The 17,147-nt window shown below is 44.4% G+C and overlaps 1 protein-coding gene across 3 annotated transcripts; it reads right to left on the reverse strand.

Annotated features, from left to right (window-relative positions):
• Window positions 1–2,522: 2,522 nt before the first annotated feature.
• Oprl1 (opioid related nociceptin receptor 1) lies at window positions 2,523–8,378 on the reverse strand. Of its 3 annotated transcripts, none has more exons than XM_057781721.1 (4): window positions 8,210–8,378; window positions 7,494–7,750; window positions 4,721–5,076; window positions 2,523–4,643 (listed from the first exon to the last, which is right to left on the reverse strand). In XM_057781721.1, exons 2-4 carry the CDS (start codon window positions 7,715–7,717, stop codon window positions 4,120–4,122), a joined length of 1,104 nt encoding a protein of 367 aa, XP_057637704.1. In that variant the 5' UTR covers window positions 7,718–7,750; window positions 8,210–8,378; the 3' UTR covers window positions 2,523–4,119. The 3 variants fall into 3 exon arrangements, with proteins under 3 accessions (XP_057637704.1, XP_057637706.1, XP_057637705.1); XM_057781723.1 differs by lacking the exon at window positions 8,210–8,378 and adding an exon at window positions 6,901–6,934 and having other exon boundaries at window positions 7,494–7,641; XM_057781722.1 differs by lacking the exon at window positions 7,494–7,750.
• Between the last annotated feature and the right edge of the window lie 8,769 nt (window positions 8,379–17,147).

The following is a 17,147-nucleotide window of genomic DNA, read 5'->3' on the forward strand; positions in this document are numbered from 1 at the left end:
TGTAACAGAACAGACTAAAAATTATAGAGAAAATAAAAATAAATGTATAAAGGAGAGATGTGTATTGGGAAGCAATAACTTTCCTTATCTGAGTATTGATATGCAAAGTAAACACAGCCCCCTCCCATTCACCTTTCTGGGTTAGTTATTCATTTGCAAACTAATCCTTTACAATTGGTGCTCCAATTTCCTGGGGATAACTGGCCTTTACCTATTAGTATGCTAATAGGGATGCAAGATGTCTGGAGATGAAAAATTTGAGAGAAAAGTCAGAGCAAGTCTCAGCCCTTGAGGGAACTTCCACAGGCAGGAAAGTACTTTTTAAGTAAGAAAATTTTCTACTCACTGCCCCATAGAAACCCCAGAGACCATATGACCTCCAAAAATTAGGAATACTTTTCTGTGGGTCATATGGTCTCTACTCCATTTCCTCAAGCACAGGAAATAAAACTATCTTCTCCACCAATTTCTGTCTTAGTTTGTTTCAGTAAAGGTAGAGAGTAGTAGGACCTCTCTTTGAGCTTTCCTGTTGCTGGCTTCTGCTTCGTCTGTTCCCAGCCTGGAAGTACGCCTTCCTCTTCCCCCTGACCTGGGAAGACAATGTGACCAGTTCTTCTCCTAGTCACACATGTGAAAAACAGGAGGGGAACACACTGGTGAGTGGACTTGGCTGTGAAAGAGGGAGGCACCCTTGGGGATAGGCACTCAGCTGACTCCGGTTTGCTAGAGCTCACCACAACAGGGCATCTCCACAGAAGACTCCAAACCTTTGTCACCGTCAATGTTCTGGTGGCAAAAAATCATTTACCAAGTGGTACTTATACAGACTTTTGTCCCCACACACAGCCCAGCAAAGAGGAAAGCCTCCTTCCCCAGTGGCTCTCCAGAGCTAGCCAGAAAAAACAAGGATTCCTTCTTACTAAGAATCTGTTGGAACTAGCTTTGTTCTTCTCCCTGGACCCCTTGGAAGTCTGGAAAGGGGCTTACTCTGTCAAATCCCCACGCTCTGTCTGGCTCCTGGTCCCAAGGAGAACCTAACCTCACCTTAGTACCCAAATCTCACTGTTTCTATCACAGCTGGTCAAAGAACTTGGCTGGACGTACAATGCAGCCACAGTGCCCTCTGGTGGAAAGAGTCCAAAGCAGCTGATGAACCCTGACTTTTCTGAGGCTTATTGAGGCCTACCTGCCCTTCACATAACCCTAAGACATAGACTGTGTGGTTCCCTTTGCACAGAGAATGAGACTCAGATTCAGAGAAACTAAACTTAAGCAAGCTCAGAGGTAAACAGAAACAGGAGTGAGACTGGGTTGAGCAGAATGGGGAAGGAATGAGCCAGGGAGGCACATTCATCTTCTCTGATGGCCAGAGTCCTATAAGACACTAGCCAGAGTCACATCAGGAACATGCAATCTCCTAGGGACTATAACTTCATCAGGGAAGGATGAAGTTTTCATTGATGCTGAATTTCTGTTTGAAACCAGTGTGTTTGTTAAGAACTCTTTGTGAGGGGCTTGAGAGATGGCTCAGAGGTTAAGAGTACTGGCTGCTCTTCCAGAGGTCCTGAGTTCAATTCACAGTAACCACATAGTGGCTCACAATCATCTGTAATGAGTCTGGTGCCCTCTTCTGATATGCAAGCATACAAGCAGGCAGAACACTGTATACATAATAAATTAATCTTAAAAAAAAGAACTCTTTGTGAGTTGTGCATGGTGGTGTATGCCTTTAATGCCAACACTCGGGAGGCAGTGGATCTCTGTGAGTTTGAGGTCAGCCTGATCTACAGAGTGAGTTCTAGGACAGCTAGGGATGTTACACAGAGAAACCCTTTCTTGAAAAACCAACAACAACAAAGAACTATTTGTGTACCTGCACACACACACACACACACACACATATTCACATTTTGAAGTCCTATCTCCCAATGTGGTGGTGTTAAGAGGTGACTCTGCTGTAGATCGTGAGGTTGGAACTCCATGACTTCATTATCACTATTAATGGGATATGTGCATCTCTGAAGTCATCTTTCTAAAAAGTAAGGATACAGTGAGAACACACTCTCATGGAATCCAGCCCACCATCCCTTCATGGACTGCAGCTTTCAATCCCGTGAGAAATAAATGTCTATTGCTTATAAGCTGTTACACTACAAAAGCCCAAGCTGACAGTTTCCGTCATTAGAACTTGTATAAAACCAGTCCTGAACCCACCAGCCCTGTACTGGAAGCAAGGACTTTGGTACATAGGCTCCTGTTCAAATTGAGGCAAAGAAAAGCCTGTAGGCCTGGAAGGAAAGCATCTGCCCCTGAGGATAGGGAAAAGAGTTGTCATTGTTTTGGGAGAAGGGAAAGCAGCAGCTTCTGCAACCCAGGGTCTAGTTTTCCTCCCATAATCAAGGGCAGAACAGGTTTAAGAACCCATCGGCCTGGCCCTACAGCCCCTCTCAATACAAGTGAACTCCCAGGAAGTTACTCTTACGTATCTAGAGTCAGCAACATTATTCTGTGGACAGCACAGGTCACTGGTTAGGTGTTTATTATGGCACTCCTCCATTATTCCAGAGGCAGGCTCAGGGCTGACTACATGCATGGAAATGACACTTGTTGCATGCTTAAATACGTGAAGATGTACAAATTCACAAAGTTTAAACCTTGGCAAGAAAACAGTATAATGAATAGTTCCCTCCCAAATATCACAGAAAGAGTCCTGGCCTCCCCATTAAGATCGTTAAGGCCAAGGTCTCTCTGAGATAGGAACTAGCCCAGGCTCTGCATGTGTGAAGCCACCTAACCAAGGTCTCAGCAGAAGACCAAAGTCTATCTGAGGTTGCTAGCATTTTGGTAGCTGATCCACAAAAAGAACATCCACAAAATCTCTTATTCTCTGAACCATCAAATAGGTCTCCAAGGTAAAGACTCTTCTTCCAATGTCTGCAAAACTCTGATGGTCCTTGCAGATTGTCTCAAATGAGTCATTTTAGGGCTTCAGTTCTCACATCAACTCTTCATTTGATGCCAACTTTGAATTTGGCAGCAAGCTCAGGCCTTACTCAAATATGCCCTCAGGCCTATAAATTAAGCAGAACACATCCAGACCCTTTCCAGGCTACAAATATGCTTCTAGCAGTACAGCTGCTGACCTCTGGTGTCAAAAGAGAGACTTCCAGAGAGCTGAGGGAGGCTGTGGGGAGCAGCTAAGACCTGTACATGCTGCCTCCACGTTGTGTACAGCCTACAGAGGCCACACAGCAGCTTTCTCCTGGTTACTTGCCACACACCTAGAAGTAGGGATTGCCAAGCCGTCTGTGGTAAAAGAGTTCACAAAGTTCTGGGTGTTGTCCCCTGTTGGACTCTGACTGGAAAAGTGCCCCATGTTGGAGTCACAGTCAGATAGAACAGGAAGTGGCAGAGACAGAGGCAATGCCAAGTCCCCTTCACAGACTTTATGTTACAGTATGGAAAGAATCTTCAAAGAGCAACCATCCAAGAAACCACTGGCACCCACCCACCCCAGGTAATCTGGCTGAATCAGTGGGGCCAGAACCAGAAAATGATCCAAGGCAGCTCCAAGCTTAGGGCCAGTCTCAATTTAAAAAAAAAAAAAAAAAAAAAATGCTGTCCACTGCAGCACCAGGCAACACCAAGTATTTTCAGCGGTCCTACTGAAATATTTAAAGGCTTTGGGCAATAGCATACAGCGTATGACTGCATGGTCACTGAAATACCTCAGGCTGAGCTCACCCAGAGCCAGGGCTGCAGGGAGAGGCCAGGGAAGAGTCACGTGAAGCAAGAATATCTATGTAGGTTCTCCAGGCATGTCCACTGTGTTCTAGATATTTCCGTACAGCGTCCTTTGGCCCTCTCTGGTCTCACACCAGAGTGGGGAGCCTATTCCGACAGAAGTCATAGAGGCCACCTTGACACTTTGACCTGTCCCATGGTGTTATAAGGTCTTCCTCTAGGTTTCTAAGCACCCTGAGCAAAAGAAAAGCCATTCAAGGCCCCAGATGCTCAAGGCTCAGGGTCAACCTAGAGAGCAGTGACCTGTGTAAGTTCCGTGTTGGGTGTAGATGGGCTCTGAGGGCTGACAGGCACCATGGGCAGGTCCACGCCTAGTCATGCCGGCCGTGGTACTGTCTCAGAAGTCTTGCAAGCAAAGCCCACATCTTTGGCAATGCTGCGCACACGATCAGAAACCTGCATCTCCCGGTGCAAGGCTGAAGCACAACAGAACTTTCTAAAGCAAGCCTTGAAGTTCTCATCCAGGAAAGCATAAAGAATGGGGTTGAGACAGCTGTTGACATAGCCCAGGGCTGTGCAGAAGCGCAGGATGGCTACTGCAGTCTCACTGCCTGGCTGAACACCCAGTCCTTGTACCAGCACAAAGACTTGCACAGGTGTCCAGCAGCCCACAAACACAGCCACCACCACCAGCACCAGCCGTGTGATACGACGCAGGTTCCGGTCCTTCTCTCGGGAGCCTGAAAGCAGACGGACGCCCCGGAGCCGCCGAATCATGAGGCTGTAGCAGACAGAGATGATCAACACGGGAATGATGAAGGAAAAAAGGAAGATGCAGATGGCAAACACCGGGCCCCAGTAGTCCTGAGGGGCAGGGATCTCCACCAGGCATTCGATCTCTGCGAAAGAGAAATGGGGTCAGAAGGGCCACCAAGAACTACGGGGAACTGGTCAGAGAGGAGGACCATCCACTGACCTTCATCCTCCACTTGTGCTGAGCCCATGACGGCAACAGGAACACCAACCACAGAGGCCAGGGCCCATATGGCCACATTAACAGCCTGGGCTTTGCTGGATGTCCGAACATCAAGAGCACGAATTGGGTGGCAGATGGCCACGTAGCGGTCTACACTCATGGCGGTCAGGGTGAAAGTGCTGGTGAACATGTTGTAGTAATCAATAGCAATGACAGTCTTGCATAGTGCATTCCCAAATGGCCAGAAGCCCAATAGGATATCTGTGCCCTGGAAGGGCAGTGTCAGCAAGACCAGGGTATCAGCCAGTGCCAGATTAAATATATAAATGTTGGTAGCTGTCTTCATCTTGGTATGCCTGTGGAGGACAGGGAGAAGAAATATTCCACTTGGCCACTATGGCCAGACTTGGCAGCAAAAGGGCCACCATGAGGATCACCATCTTTGAATCTCTCAACTTCAAAGTCTCAAAGCAAGCTTGTTAAATGGCAGATCCTGCACTACACCCAAGGTCCACTAAGCCTGGGACAAACAAAACAAGCTCCTCATGTGATCTCGACATCTACAAAATGGTTTCAAATCTTAAAGAAAGAACTACCCTGGAAAATTTAGGGCATGGAGGAGCAAGCACTTGAGTACATGTCTAACCTGAATGTGAGCTTTGTGGAAGGAATCAAGAGAGAAAGATTCTGTCTTCTCTCCTGAGTCCCTCTTAACATTCCTCTCAGAGGTTTTCCAGGGCACTACCTGGAAAGTTCAACAAAGGTCTTTCAAGTGCACAATGTTGTCTAGCAGTGAAAACGGGAAATGGTGGGCCAGCTACATAGCTGTCGGTAAAGGCACTTATTGCCAGTTCTTACAATCTGAGTTCTATCTCCAGGACACATGTGGTAGAAGGAGAAGACCAACTCCTTCATCTGACCTACACATCCGGACAGACACACACATACACATAAATAAATGCAACAATTTTTAAATTCTACAAAAGAAAACGGGAAATGATGACAGGAACAGGAGAGATACTAATTAGGTTTGATTGTATTCAAGTACCTGGAACATTGTAAGTAATAAATATATTAATGGAATGAATTAATGTTTACAACAGTGGTAGGGAAGGGTGGTTATAGGGCTAATGGTGATAAAAATGATGGTAGTGGTTACAATTGTGATGGTGGTATGGTAGTGGTAGCACTAAAGATGACATGAGTCTTTGTCAGTTTAGTTGCTATTGGGGAACCTGGAATTAAGTTCTGTTTCTTAGCAATTAAGCCCAAAGACCTTAATTACAATAAATAACAATGCCAATAATAATGATAGATATCCAAGGCAAGCTCTTCACATAGATTTTATCTCATTTGAGGTTTATAAAAACGCTATTTTGATCCCTACTGTAAGGGGAAGGGAAGTGAGGCTCAGAGGAGCTAAGCAGCTTTCATAAGAACTGCTAAAACGCAGAATGGGGCTCAGACCAGGCTTTTCCGACTCCTGGCATACGTCCAATTCAAACATACCGTGTGCTATTTCCTGAGCCCGTGTGGGCACAACAGCTCCTGAGAATAGTTCTCTGGAGATGCTAGTGCATACGATGGCCTTCCTTGTCTACTCTAATGCCGTAAATGGCTCCAAGAGTTTTAATGTCCCAAATACAAAGGAGAAATGTAGGAGAGAACAAGAGGGTTGATGACAAGGGGGTGGACACAGCTCATAAACTGCCCCAGGTGGCTGCACTTCTTGCCACAGACACATCGTCTATCCATGGAGAGTCATAGCAGTTTCCCACAAGGGTCCCCTACTGGAAGTCAATACTGGGAAGGCTTTTCTTCACTGTCTAATCACATATCACATACATACACACATGTGTGCACTTGCATATTCATATGGCTGTATGACCCACCTTTCCCATTTAACAAATAGAGAAATCAAGGCCGATGGTGAACAGGGTTTGTTCAGAAATACTAAGAGGATGGCGATGAGGCAGAGTATTGACGCTGTTCTTGCCCTGCCTCCACCAACACTGATAGCACCAGGGGGGCCATAACCTCTTTTTTCAGAGCCACCTCTTTGTGAAAGAGGAAATCTATCAGTGAAGAACCTGGCTCTAGTTATTTAATATTTAAGTACCTCCCATGTCTTCCCAATGCTCAAAAATTTGGTGTCCCTAGACTGGCATTCAAGTCCTCACCTGCTGTTTCCAGTCCCCCTCAATGCCCTCCCAGCTGGAAAAAAAACACCCAGAGACCATCATCGCCATGGCACACTTACCCATGGCACACCCCTTGTGTAGCCTTCTTGTCCACAGAGCTGTACCTATGCTGCCCTATGTCCCTCGCTGTCGCCTGCCTCAGTCATCCAGTACAACTGCCTTCTTTTTAATCCTCCAAATTTTCCCATTTCTGAGCACCAGTAGAGGGTGGGCTCAGACAAAACCATCCACCATGAACAGGGATCCCAAGAGCCAAAGAACAAGGGCTTCAGGCCCAGTACCAGCCCCCCTGCCTCTCTTTGAGAAATCCTAGGATCCTGTGTAGCCATGAGGTCATTCACACAGACAGCATGGCACAGACTTCTCTGCAGCTCCGAGCCTCCAGGTAGTGACACCTAGTCTGGGACGGATGGGAGCAGAACAGGAGTTGAAAATCAGGGTTGATCCTACCCCCTGAACAGAGAGGAAAGAAATCTGATGGAGCAAGCAAAAAACCCATACTTGCTCAGATTAATCCAGGACAGCCTCCTGCCTCAGGTTCCCCCTCCACAAATTAGTGGGGCCCAGCCTACCTGAGGATGACATACATGACGAGGCAGTTCCCCAGCAGCCCCCCGATGCACACAGCCAAGTAGAGCCCCACGATGGTGACCTTGAGTCCAAGGGGCAGGAAGGCGCTGTGGCTAGAATTGAGCAGCAGGTGGTGGGGTACAGTCTCATTTAGGAGAGACAAGTTGCCTTGAAAGTGGCTGCCATACAAGACCTCCCAGAATGGGGCAGGGAAGAGGGACTCCATGCTGCCACCCTGCAAAGTCACTCAGTATAGTTCCTGGAACAGGGTACAGAAACAAGTGACCACGGTGCTAGACACAGTCCACTGAGGCCCTAGAATACAGCACAACCAGCCTAACAGGCACATGGAACACCTCCATGGACATCCACAAACACTAGGCACACACGTAGATACAAGGACAAGGACAAAGGCATGCACATGGGCACAGGATGACACACACAGAGTTATGGGAGCACATACATGTATCCACAAGGTAATTCATTCATATTAGGGTTACAGACTCATATAGAAGCTACATGGACGTAGATACACAAGCACGCATGTACACCCACAGAGACTCAGGAGCACACAGCCATCTGAAAACAAAAATACCCAAACTATCCAAAAGCACACTGGAGCACAAAAGACACGGGATTTAGCCAGAAATGCCTAGGGCTCAGGCATTTCACATAGCTTCCTCCCAGCCCCCAGTCCCCAGTCCGGAGTCCCTCTTACCTCCAACAGCACACACAACCTCTTCAGAAGCGGGGCCAAAACAGACCCTAATGCTTGTCAGAAATGCAGGAAGGCAGGAAGAAGACAGGAGCACAGTGTACTGAGCAAAGCTTCTCCCTCCAGCATGGGATCTGCTCAGGCTGTGAATGGCTCCTTGCTCCTAGCTCCTGCTCCGAAGATATTGACTAGATGCAGCAGCCAGTGCGGCAGCCAGAAGGAGGGGGAGGGGCCGAGGCTGCGGCTGAGAGAGGGAGGGGCTGTGCAGGTTGGAGAAGAGAGCCAAGAAAGGGAAGATCACCAGACCAGAGCTCCCAAAACTCCACACCAGGTAGAAACATACAAAAGATTACAGCACACATGAAGTGATGGGCCCACCCACCCAAGGCAGACACACTCAGGAGCTGAGACACAATGGGGACATCTATAAACACAAAAATAAAGACATGAACAGGAACTCAGACACACATACACACACAGCCTTAGACACAACGACACACTCGGAGATGTGCACAGAGAAAGCTCACCCAGAAACAGATGTGAGGCTCCAACACACACAAATGTTGTTTTGTTTTGTTTTGTTTATATGCATACGTGTGTGTGTGCACATAAATGTGTGTGTGTGTGCGCGCGCGTGGTTGGTTTTTGGTTTTTTGTTTGGTTTGCTGGTTGGTTGGTTCTGGTTTTTTGTTTGGTTTTGGTTTTCTGAGACAGGCTTTCTCCATGTAGCCCTGGTTGTCCTGGAACTCACTCCGTAAAACAGGCTAGCTGAGAACACAGAGATCTGCCTGCTTCTGCCTCCCAAGTGCTGAGAGTAAAGATGTGCTTCACCACCACCACCCAGCACAAATGTTGTTTTGTACAGACTAGCCCAGACCAGATTTTGCTGGCTTTCCTGCCTAAAGCTGTCCTCAGTCAGATGTCTAGTGTGGAAGAGCACTGAATCAATAGACAGCATCCTGACCCAACTAATTCTCTAGACTGAGGACCAGTACTGCCTTGCTTGTGTGGTGCTTATACCTAACGTATACCAAGCCCAAAACAAAATTGAGCTCATGAACCCCCATTACACGTGGCCATCGCCACCCACATTATCCTCATCATACCTCTGAGGTCTGAAACTGCCTGTCGATATAGCAGGAACAAGAGGAAGTCAGATCTGCTGGTCACTTGAAGCCAACACCACAACTGAGCCCCAGACATGAATCTTGATATACACAGAGCTGGCAAGCTTCTAGGGACTGTGTTCCTTGCCAGAACAGGGGTCACAGTCTGCTGAGATAAAAGCCATAAGTCAAGGTCATGTGGGCTAGGGACCGTATGCTGAGTTTCTAGCCATCATCAAATCATAGGTTTGTTTTTCCTGTCTGCGCTGAATGAAAGCCAGACCTCCCACATACAGCCAGACCCTGCTCCTTCGCCAAGGATGGGGACCTGGTTGCTAGGCAACTCACAGAAGTGTTGCTAGGATACCTGTCCAACCAGAAAAGGCCAAAGCAGACAGACGCCCCAGGACTCAGCATCCCAAACTGTCTCCAAGGACTTGTCTCTTCAGCTGAGACTCAGAAACACATGGATATTCAAGGAAACACACGAGGACACATTCCTGCAAATAAACAGAACACATACAGAGATGCCCAGACAGGCATAGTATGAATGCAGACACACAAGTGATATGTGCCCAGAGATGCACACAAAGATCACATATTCAAACCCAAAAGGTGCATGCAGGCACAAAGGGAAAAATATACAAAGAGAATGTGAACTAGGGTGGGAACAGGCAGGCACAGATTAAGGCCCTTAGATACGGAGCACACAGGAATGCACTCTCTGTCTCTGTCCCTCTCTGTGTCTCTCTGTCTCTCAGTTTCTCTTTCTTCCTTCCTTCCTCCTCTTTCCTCCCTCCTTCCTTCCATCCCAGACCAAGTTAGCACCCTGATCTCAAAAGTGTGAGAGGGTAGGAACTCAGACAGGCTCAGAATCCTGAAGCATCTTCTCCAAACAACCCCAGAGTTCTCAACCAAGCTGTCTCTGCACCTCTACAGAGCCTATTTTCCAAATGGCCTTCACCTGCCTTCCAGTCCAGGCTCCAGATTTGGAAAGAGGATGTTGTAAGCATTGTAAGTGTAGGAAGAACAGAGCCACAGAATGTCCCTTCCTCTCGTGGTCTTGAGTTAGCTCCTGTGTGCTTTGCCTTGCCCCACTGCATGGATCCCACACCCAAACTAGCTCCAGTCCTGCCTATTCTAAGAAGACTTCCTTGCCACTGTCCTCAGTTCCAGGAGTCCTTGGATCAACCTCATAGCCTCAACTATGACTCAGCTAAACCTGTCAGGTAAAACTGAGCTCTGGTCTCAGCATATATCTCTAAGTGTGGACCAACAGAATGTAGCTCAGAGTCCACGTGATCACATGTTGTTTCAGGCAGAAGAATAACTTAGTCGTCTGATAGGTGAGATGGCCAAAATGGGCACCGGTGGTACAGAGGAAATAGCTCTAGCATCTTGAGCCCAAACAGAAACTCAGCAAGGACAAACGGGCTTTTCATAAGGGAAGAAACAGGACAATACAGAACATAAGTGAGACAAAGGGGTCTGCAGTAGAAATGTCACATGAGAGTATTACTGAAGATCCAGGCAACTCAAACAACAACACGGCTCAAGCATACAGTTCACTTGAAGCCACCAAGAACTGTACATGGGTATCAGAAACATCTAGGCAAGGTTCAGAACAAGACTATGTAGTTCTGGTTGTCCTGAAATTCACTATATAGACATGGTGGCGTGCAGGCAGACATGCATCAAAATGGGGAGAACACAAGTCAAATAATCCCAAACTAACTCCAAATACGGTATTCTAAGGTTTTTCTTTATTAAAAGGGAAAACTCATGGAACAGGAATGGGGGTACAACATCAAGGTTTGAAGCTTAGGTAGAAAAGGGCAAGCAGGCGGGACTGCAGCCTTTTGGTACCCCAAAGCCACGCCTCAACCTGATCCAGCCTCTCAAAGGTTATTGGCTGAAGGAGGTTCCCCATCACCTCCCAGTTTTGTTTAAATAAGAGAGTTCCAAACCCAATACAGAATTACAGACAATAAGAGTAGATAGTAAGTATAAAAATTAGAATTATAACTAGCATAAACAATATTAAGCAAGGAACATATGCTAAATGTCTCAACAATTATTCTATCCTAAGAAATCTAAGTCTTGTATTAGAAATGGCTTGGCTAAACCATAAGAGGAAAGTAACTATGACTATCTAATCTTCAACCTCATCGAAGGCCTGAGAAGGGAGATATTACTTGAGCAGGCAGGAAGTGAAACCAAGCAGCTTCCAAAATGTGCAGTAGATGACAGAGACAACTGGCTACCTGGGCAATCACCCAAAGTCTCATTTGCAATGTTGGGGCAACCAACATTGGCTAAGGCCTAGAATAACTGACAGACCATTTTCAGAGGAGGAAATTTTTTTCAAAACTGTCTTACCCTGTTTTGGCAAGGTTTGGCAGTCTTTTTTCTTGTATCCTGCTTGTCCAGTCTGGACACTGTGCATTTTGTCAGTGGTCAAGGCATGGGCAGTTCCTTGCCCAAAGGCCAGTTTTGCTGAGAAGAAAACAAGCTCCAAGTGGAGTGTCTTCAGTGCTCAACATTCTCTCAGGAATAAATTGGTGCTGCCAGGAGCAATCGTGTCTCATGTCAACAGAACCCTAAGTTATTTAAATACTATGTTCTACAGTTCTTTGAAGTGGCTGAAGATTACCTATCCGTGCAGAATACAATCTCTATGTATCTAAAGAACCTAATTAGTCTAACTACAACTATGACAAACATGAATGAATATTGACCTCTAATACTTAATACCTGTATAAATTAAAGACTAAGACTTCCTATTAGGATATGAAGCAATCTTTAAACAACTGTGCAGCAAGTGAGGACAATGACCTCAAAATGTAAGCAATGTACAGCTTAAAGACTAAGACTTTATATTAGAATATTAAGCAATCTTTAAACAACTGTGCAGAAAATGAGGACAATGACCCCAAAATGTAAATAATGTATAAGTATCTTGATCAGAGGTAGAAATGTATAATGCAATATGATAAATATATCCTAAAATTATACCAATATACAAAATGTCTTAAACAGAGGTAGAAACATGCATGCATACAATCTGACAAAATAACTTTACATAGGTGTACAAATATTGTAAACAGAAATAGGAGCATATTCAATATAACAAATATAATTTAAACTTGTATCAATATACAAAACTCTATATCAATGTAAATTGTCCATAAATAATAGCTCACAAGTAATCACTCTATTACTTACTATTAGTAGTAGTAGTATGAGTAAACTCACATTATCCCATTCAATTTTTGCCTTTTTAAAATAAGAGATCTCTGAGCCTACATAATTTCTACCCAACCCCCAACCCTATGCCAATAATAATCAACCCCTAAATGAGGTCCTTAACCCTGATGACAAACTTTGTTGGGAGAGGGGGCATTGTCTTCTAGAATTACTTCCAGCTGTTATGGGGGCAATGTTTTTTCTATGGGATCCTACAAAAGTAAAATGATAGTTAAGTTTCAAGATTACTGTCTGGTATAACTGCAAATAGTCTCTGAGCATTTGATAGAGTTTTTCTGAAGTTCTTATTTGGAGTTCCGGCCAGAATGTTGTAAGAAGGTGCACCACTTCAGCTAACCAAGTTGGATCCATCTTGGCAGCTGGTACCCAAAACTGGTTGTAAAGTGTTATCAGCATCATGATGTCATATCAACCAGGTGGAGTCACTATTGTAAGGCCCCATCTTCTTCCTGGAAACTTTAAAAATTACTGCAGGAGCCAGATGGTGGTGGTGCACGTCTTTAATCCCAGCACTCAGGAGGCAGAGGCAGGTGGATCTCTGTGAGTTCAAGGCCAGCCTGGTCTACAAGAGCTAGTTCCAGGACAGGCTCCAAAGCTACAGAGAAATCCTGTCTTGAAAAACCAAAAACAACAACAACAACAAAAAAAATTACTCCAGAAAAATCTACTGTTCATTATATAGACATATATTCGGTGAAAGATATGATAGAGGGGGCTGGAGAGATGGCTCAGTGGTTAAGAGCATTGCCTGCTCTTCCAAAGGTCCTGAGTTCAATTCCCAGCAACCACGTGGTGGCTCACAACCATCTGTAATGAGGTCTGGTGCCCTCTTCTGGCCTGCAGGCATATACACAAACAGAATATTGTATACATAATAAGTAAATAAATAAATATTTTTTAAAAAAAGATATGATAGAGACAAAATAGGTATTGAGAAAGGTAAAATTTTTCTTAAAATCTTTCTTCTTTCTGTCCCAAACCAGATGGCTCCTGACATAAGACAGAAACTCTAAATTTTCTTTGAACAACATGCTTGAATTTAGAGAAGGGTAGCCATTGTCCAAATTTATATAATAAAATTTTTACCCTCAGATGACCTGTCCTCATAAGTCATATTCCTTTTTGCTTGGTGATCCTTTCTGAATAGTTATTTTTTCCTCTTTAGGCATCCAAACATCCAGGGTCTCTTGATTTTTTGAAGAAAAACCTCTGCCTCAAGAGTTTTCTCCTTTTCAAATCAAATCTTTATTACTTTTGATAGTATCCATAACTTTTCTTCTCCTGTAGAAATAAGAGCAAATTCCCTTCCCCAATGTAGCACACCTCCTGGTTTCCATTCTGAGGTCAACACATCCTTGAAATACACCAGCTGATTTAATTCAGAAGTTTTTTCTATTATCCAATGTCTTTCTGTAGCCATTGTTCCTTTCTCATTAGTGTTAAGAAAATTCTTAAAAAAATAAAGCATTATGCAATCTATTTCTGGGGTATTTTCCATCCCTTTCTGGTTGTTTAACATGTCCTCTATATTTCAATCTGATCTTTCTATAATTTACTGACCTGTAAGATTGTTTGGTATAGCTGTAATATGCTTTTTAGTATAATAAGCAAAAACTGTTTTATTTTCTTAGACACAGATGCTGGACCATTGTCTGTCTTTATTTGTGCAGGTATACCCATGATAGCCATAACTTCTAATAAACGTGTGATTACTGAATCAGCCTTTTCTGAGCTCAAGGCAGTTACCCATTGAAAACTTAAATAAGTGTCAATGGCATGGTGTACATATTTTAATTTTCCAAATCCTGTAAAGTGGAACACACCCATCTGCAAGATTCATTTCTTTGAGTATCCTTTGGATTACTCCCTGCAGATTTGGTTGTAGAAAGCAAGTAGGACAATTCTTTATAATCTCCTTAGCTTGCTGCCAGGCAATAGAAAACCTTTGCGACTGACATGATGTTTTCCTTGTAAGAGAGCGGGAGGCGCAGAGGCCTTTGGAGCTGCAGGCCAAGCAGGGGTAACCTGGTGATGCAGCCCAACAGGAAGCAAAGCAAAGGAAAGCAGAAATGAGAAACAGTATCCAAGTTCTGGATCAGTCAGCCCAGGCAAGGTTCAGTAACTTAGCACTTGTAAAGCCTGAGAAAGCTAAAGCAGTAGAGAACTACCTCATGCAGATGGCTCAGTGTGGACAACTAAGTGGGAAGGTGTCAGAACAAGGTTTAACAGAAATACCGAGAAAGTCAGCCAGCAGACAGAAAAGAAAAACAACAGTTAAAATCAACAGAAGAAAAGTAATGGACTCCGATGAAGGTGATGATCACTAAGAGGAAATGCTTAGACTTGCTGAGCAGAGTCTAGGGCAGTTACAACCTTTTAAATGTTTACTTTGTTTATTGTCTACATATGCCTTTTGAAAGAATAAACTTGTTACTCAAACTTAAAAGAAAAAAGAGTTGCCATGACCATTGTATCTCTTCACAACAATAAAAGCCCTAAGACAGAAGTTGGTACCAGGGACTGGAGTATTTCTGTAATAGGCCTGACCATGTGCTTGTTTGTAGGGATCTACACTTTTCCGGTTACGAAAGCAGTAAAATGCCTTAAACACTGTTTAATGGGTCAGACTAGTATAAGCATGGAAGACAGAGGGGCTAAGAACTGCTGGGAGCTCACTCAAGCTCAGAGGAGAAGAATTTTAGTGCATTGCTTAGAGATTGTTCTTGTGTTACTTTGATGAAGAAGGTGACTGCATTTCGCTCTTGTCAAAACAGTCTACCTGAGACTAAAATGAAGAGTTCTGCATTAATTCCCTTGGCAAAAGAAATCTCAAAAAAGCCTAGTATAGACTTTGTCGTGTGGTTATTAGTGGTAACTCTAATGAAGATTTATAATGAAAAGGATCAAGCTGAGCAAGGTGAATTTTAAAAATATAAATCCTGAGGAGAAAAAGAGCAGGTAGTAGAATTGAGCTAAATCCTATGTTCAAGGAGATGGACAGATTAAGAAATTGAGTAAAAGGAGTAGTGATCCCAGGGCAAGATCCCACCCAGCTTAGTTTCCAAATTGTGGAAAGGAATTAAAAGTTTAGAGCCAGCTGTGGTGGTGCATGCCTTTGATCCCAGCCCTGGGAAGAGAGAGGCGGGCAGATCTCTGGGTTTGAGGCCAACCTAGTCTAGAGACCCAATTTCAGGACAGCCAAGCTTAGCAGCAAAGGACAGAAAGCTGATTAAGATGTAATTGAATGAGGCGGCCATGTTTCAGCCTCAGTGAGCAACAGAACTTGGCAGCTTCAGCCACATGGTTCTGGTGTTAGAGGTAAGGGTAGAAGAAATGGGTTATATAACTTGCCTATGCATCTAAAGAAAGCTGCTGAGGTCAGGCCTGTGTCAGGGTGTCCCTGAATGGAGGCCTAGAGAAGCCATTGCATGAAGCCATGAAGGTAAAGCCTGGATTGCCTTGGAGAACCCAAGGTGTTAGAGATGCCAAAGTCATGAAATGCCCAGTGAGGAAAGCTGCTAGTAGAGAAAGGAACCAGCCCAAAAAAAGAAAAGCATATTGCAGTCATCAAAGCTGAACAGAGCTGGAGATCTAAAGAGCGTTTTGACATCAGACATGGAAGTGCAGAGTTTGAAGTTTGCCCAGCTGGTTTTCAGTCTTGCTTTGGTCCAGTATTTCCTCCCTATGCTCCCTTCTCTGCCTTTTGGAATGATAAAATATATCGTGTGTCATTGTATGTTGGAAATATGTGATCTGCTTTTTTATTTTGATTTTTACACATGATTACAGTTATGAGATTGAATGAATTTCAGAAGAGACTTTGAACTTTGGACTTTAAAACATTATTGGATGCATTTTGCATTATGATATTTTTACAAGTTTATGGGCTCCAGGGTGTGAAATGTGGTAGTTTGAATGTAATTGAACCCCCCCATAATCGTATAGGGAGTGGCTATTAAGAGGTGTAGCTTTGTTGGAGGAAGTGTATCACTGTGAGGGCAGGCTTTGAGGTTTCCTATACTTAGGATACCACCTAGTGTCTCAATTAACTTCCTGTTGCTTTCAAGATATAGAACTCTCAGCTACTCTTCCAGCACCACATCTGCCTGTATGCCACCATGTTCACCACCTTTATAATAATGAACTGAACTTCTGAAACTGTAAGAGCCCTCCCATTAAATGTTTTCCTTATAAGAATTGCCATGGTCATGGTGTCTCTTCACAGCTATAAAAGCCCTGAGACATAGGGTATCTCCATGTAGCCTTGGCTACCCTACAACTTGCTCTGTAGTCTAGGCTGGCTTCAAACTCAGATACCCACCCTCCTATGTCTCCTGAGTGCTGGGATTGAAGGCCTGCACCACCATAACCTGACTAACGAAGCTAACTTTTTACATGAACTTTGATGGAGTCGTTGGCCAGCAGGTGTAAATCATGATGGGGTATCCCAGGTTAAAGAGATCGGTTCATGATCACCTTGCTGTGAAAAGGCATAGCTCATGAAATCTCACACAGTAATGCAGGAATGCAGTAATGCAGTTTGTTGTAGAGTTCTGGAAGTAAAGCAA

Source organism: Chionomys nivalis, chromosome 9 (assembly GCF_950005125.1).
Source record: "Chionomys nivalis chromosome 9, mChiNiv1.1, whole genome shotgun sequence".
Classification (NCBI taxonomy): Eukaryota; Metazoa; Chordata; class Mammalia; order Rodentia; family Cricetidae; genus Chionomys; species Chionomys nivalis.

Excerpts from the sequence above, each read along its gene's own strand:
- Oprl1 (XM_057781721.1), bottom strand. The coding sequence starts at position 7,717 with ATGGAGTCCCTCTTCCCTGCCCCATTCTGGGAGGTCTTGTATGGCAGC. Across the intron at positions 5,077-7,493 it reads GTCATGTATGTCATCCTCAG|GCATACCAAGATGAAGACAG; the intron begins GTAGGCTGGGCC and ends TGTCCTCCACAG. Across the intron at positions 4,644-4,720 it reads AGCACAAGTGGAGGATGAAG|AGATCGAATGCCTGGTGGAG; the intron begins GTCAGTGGATGG and ends TCTCTTTCGCAG.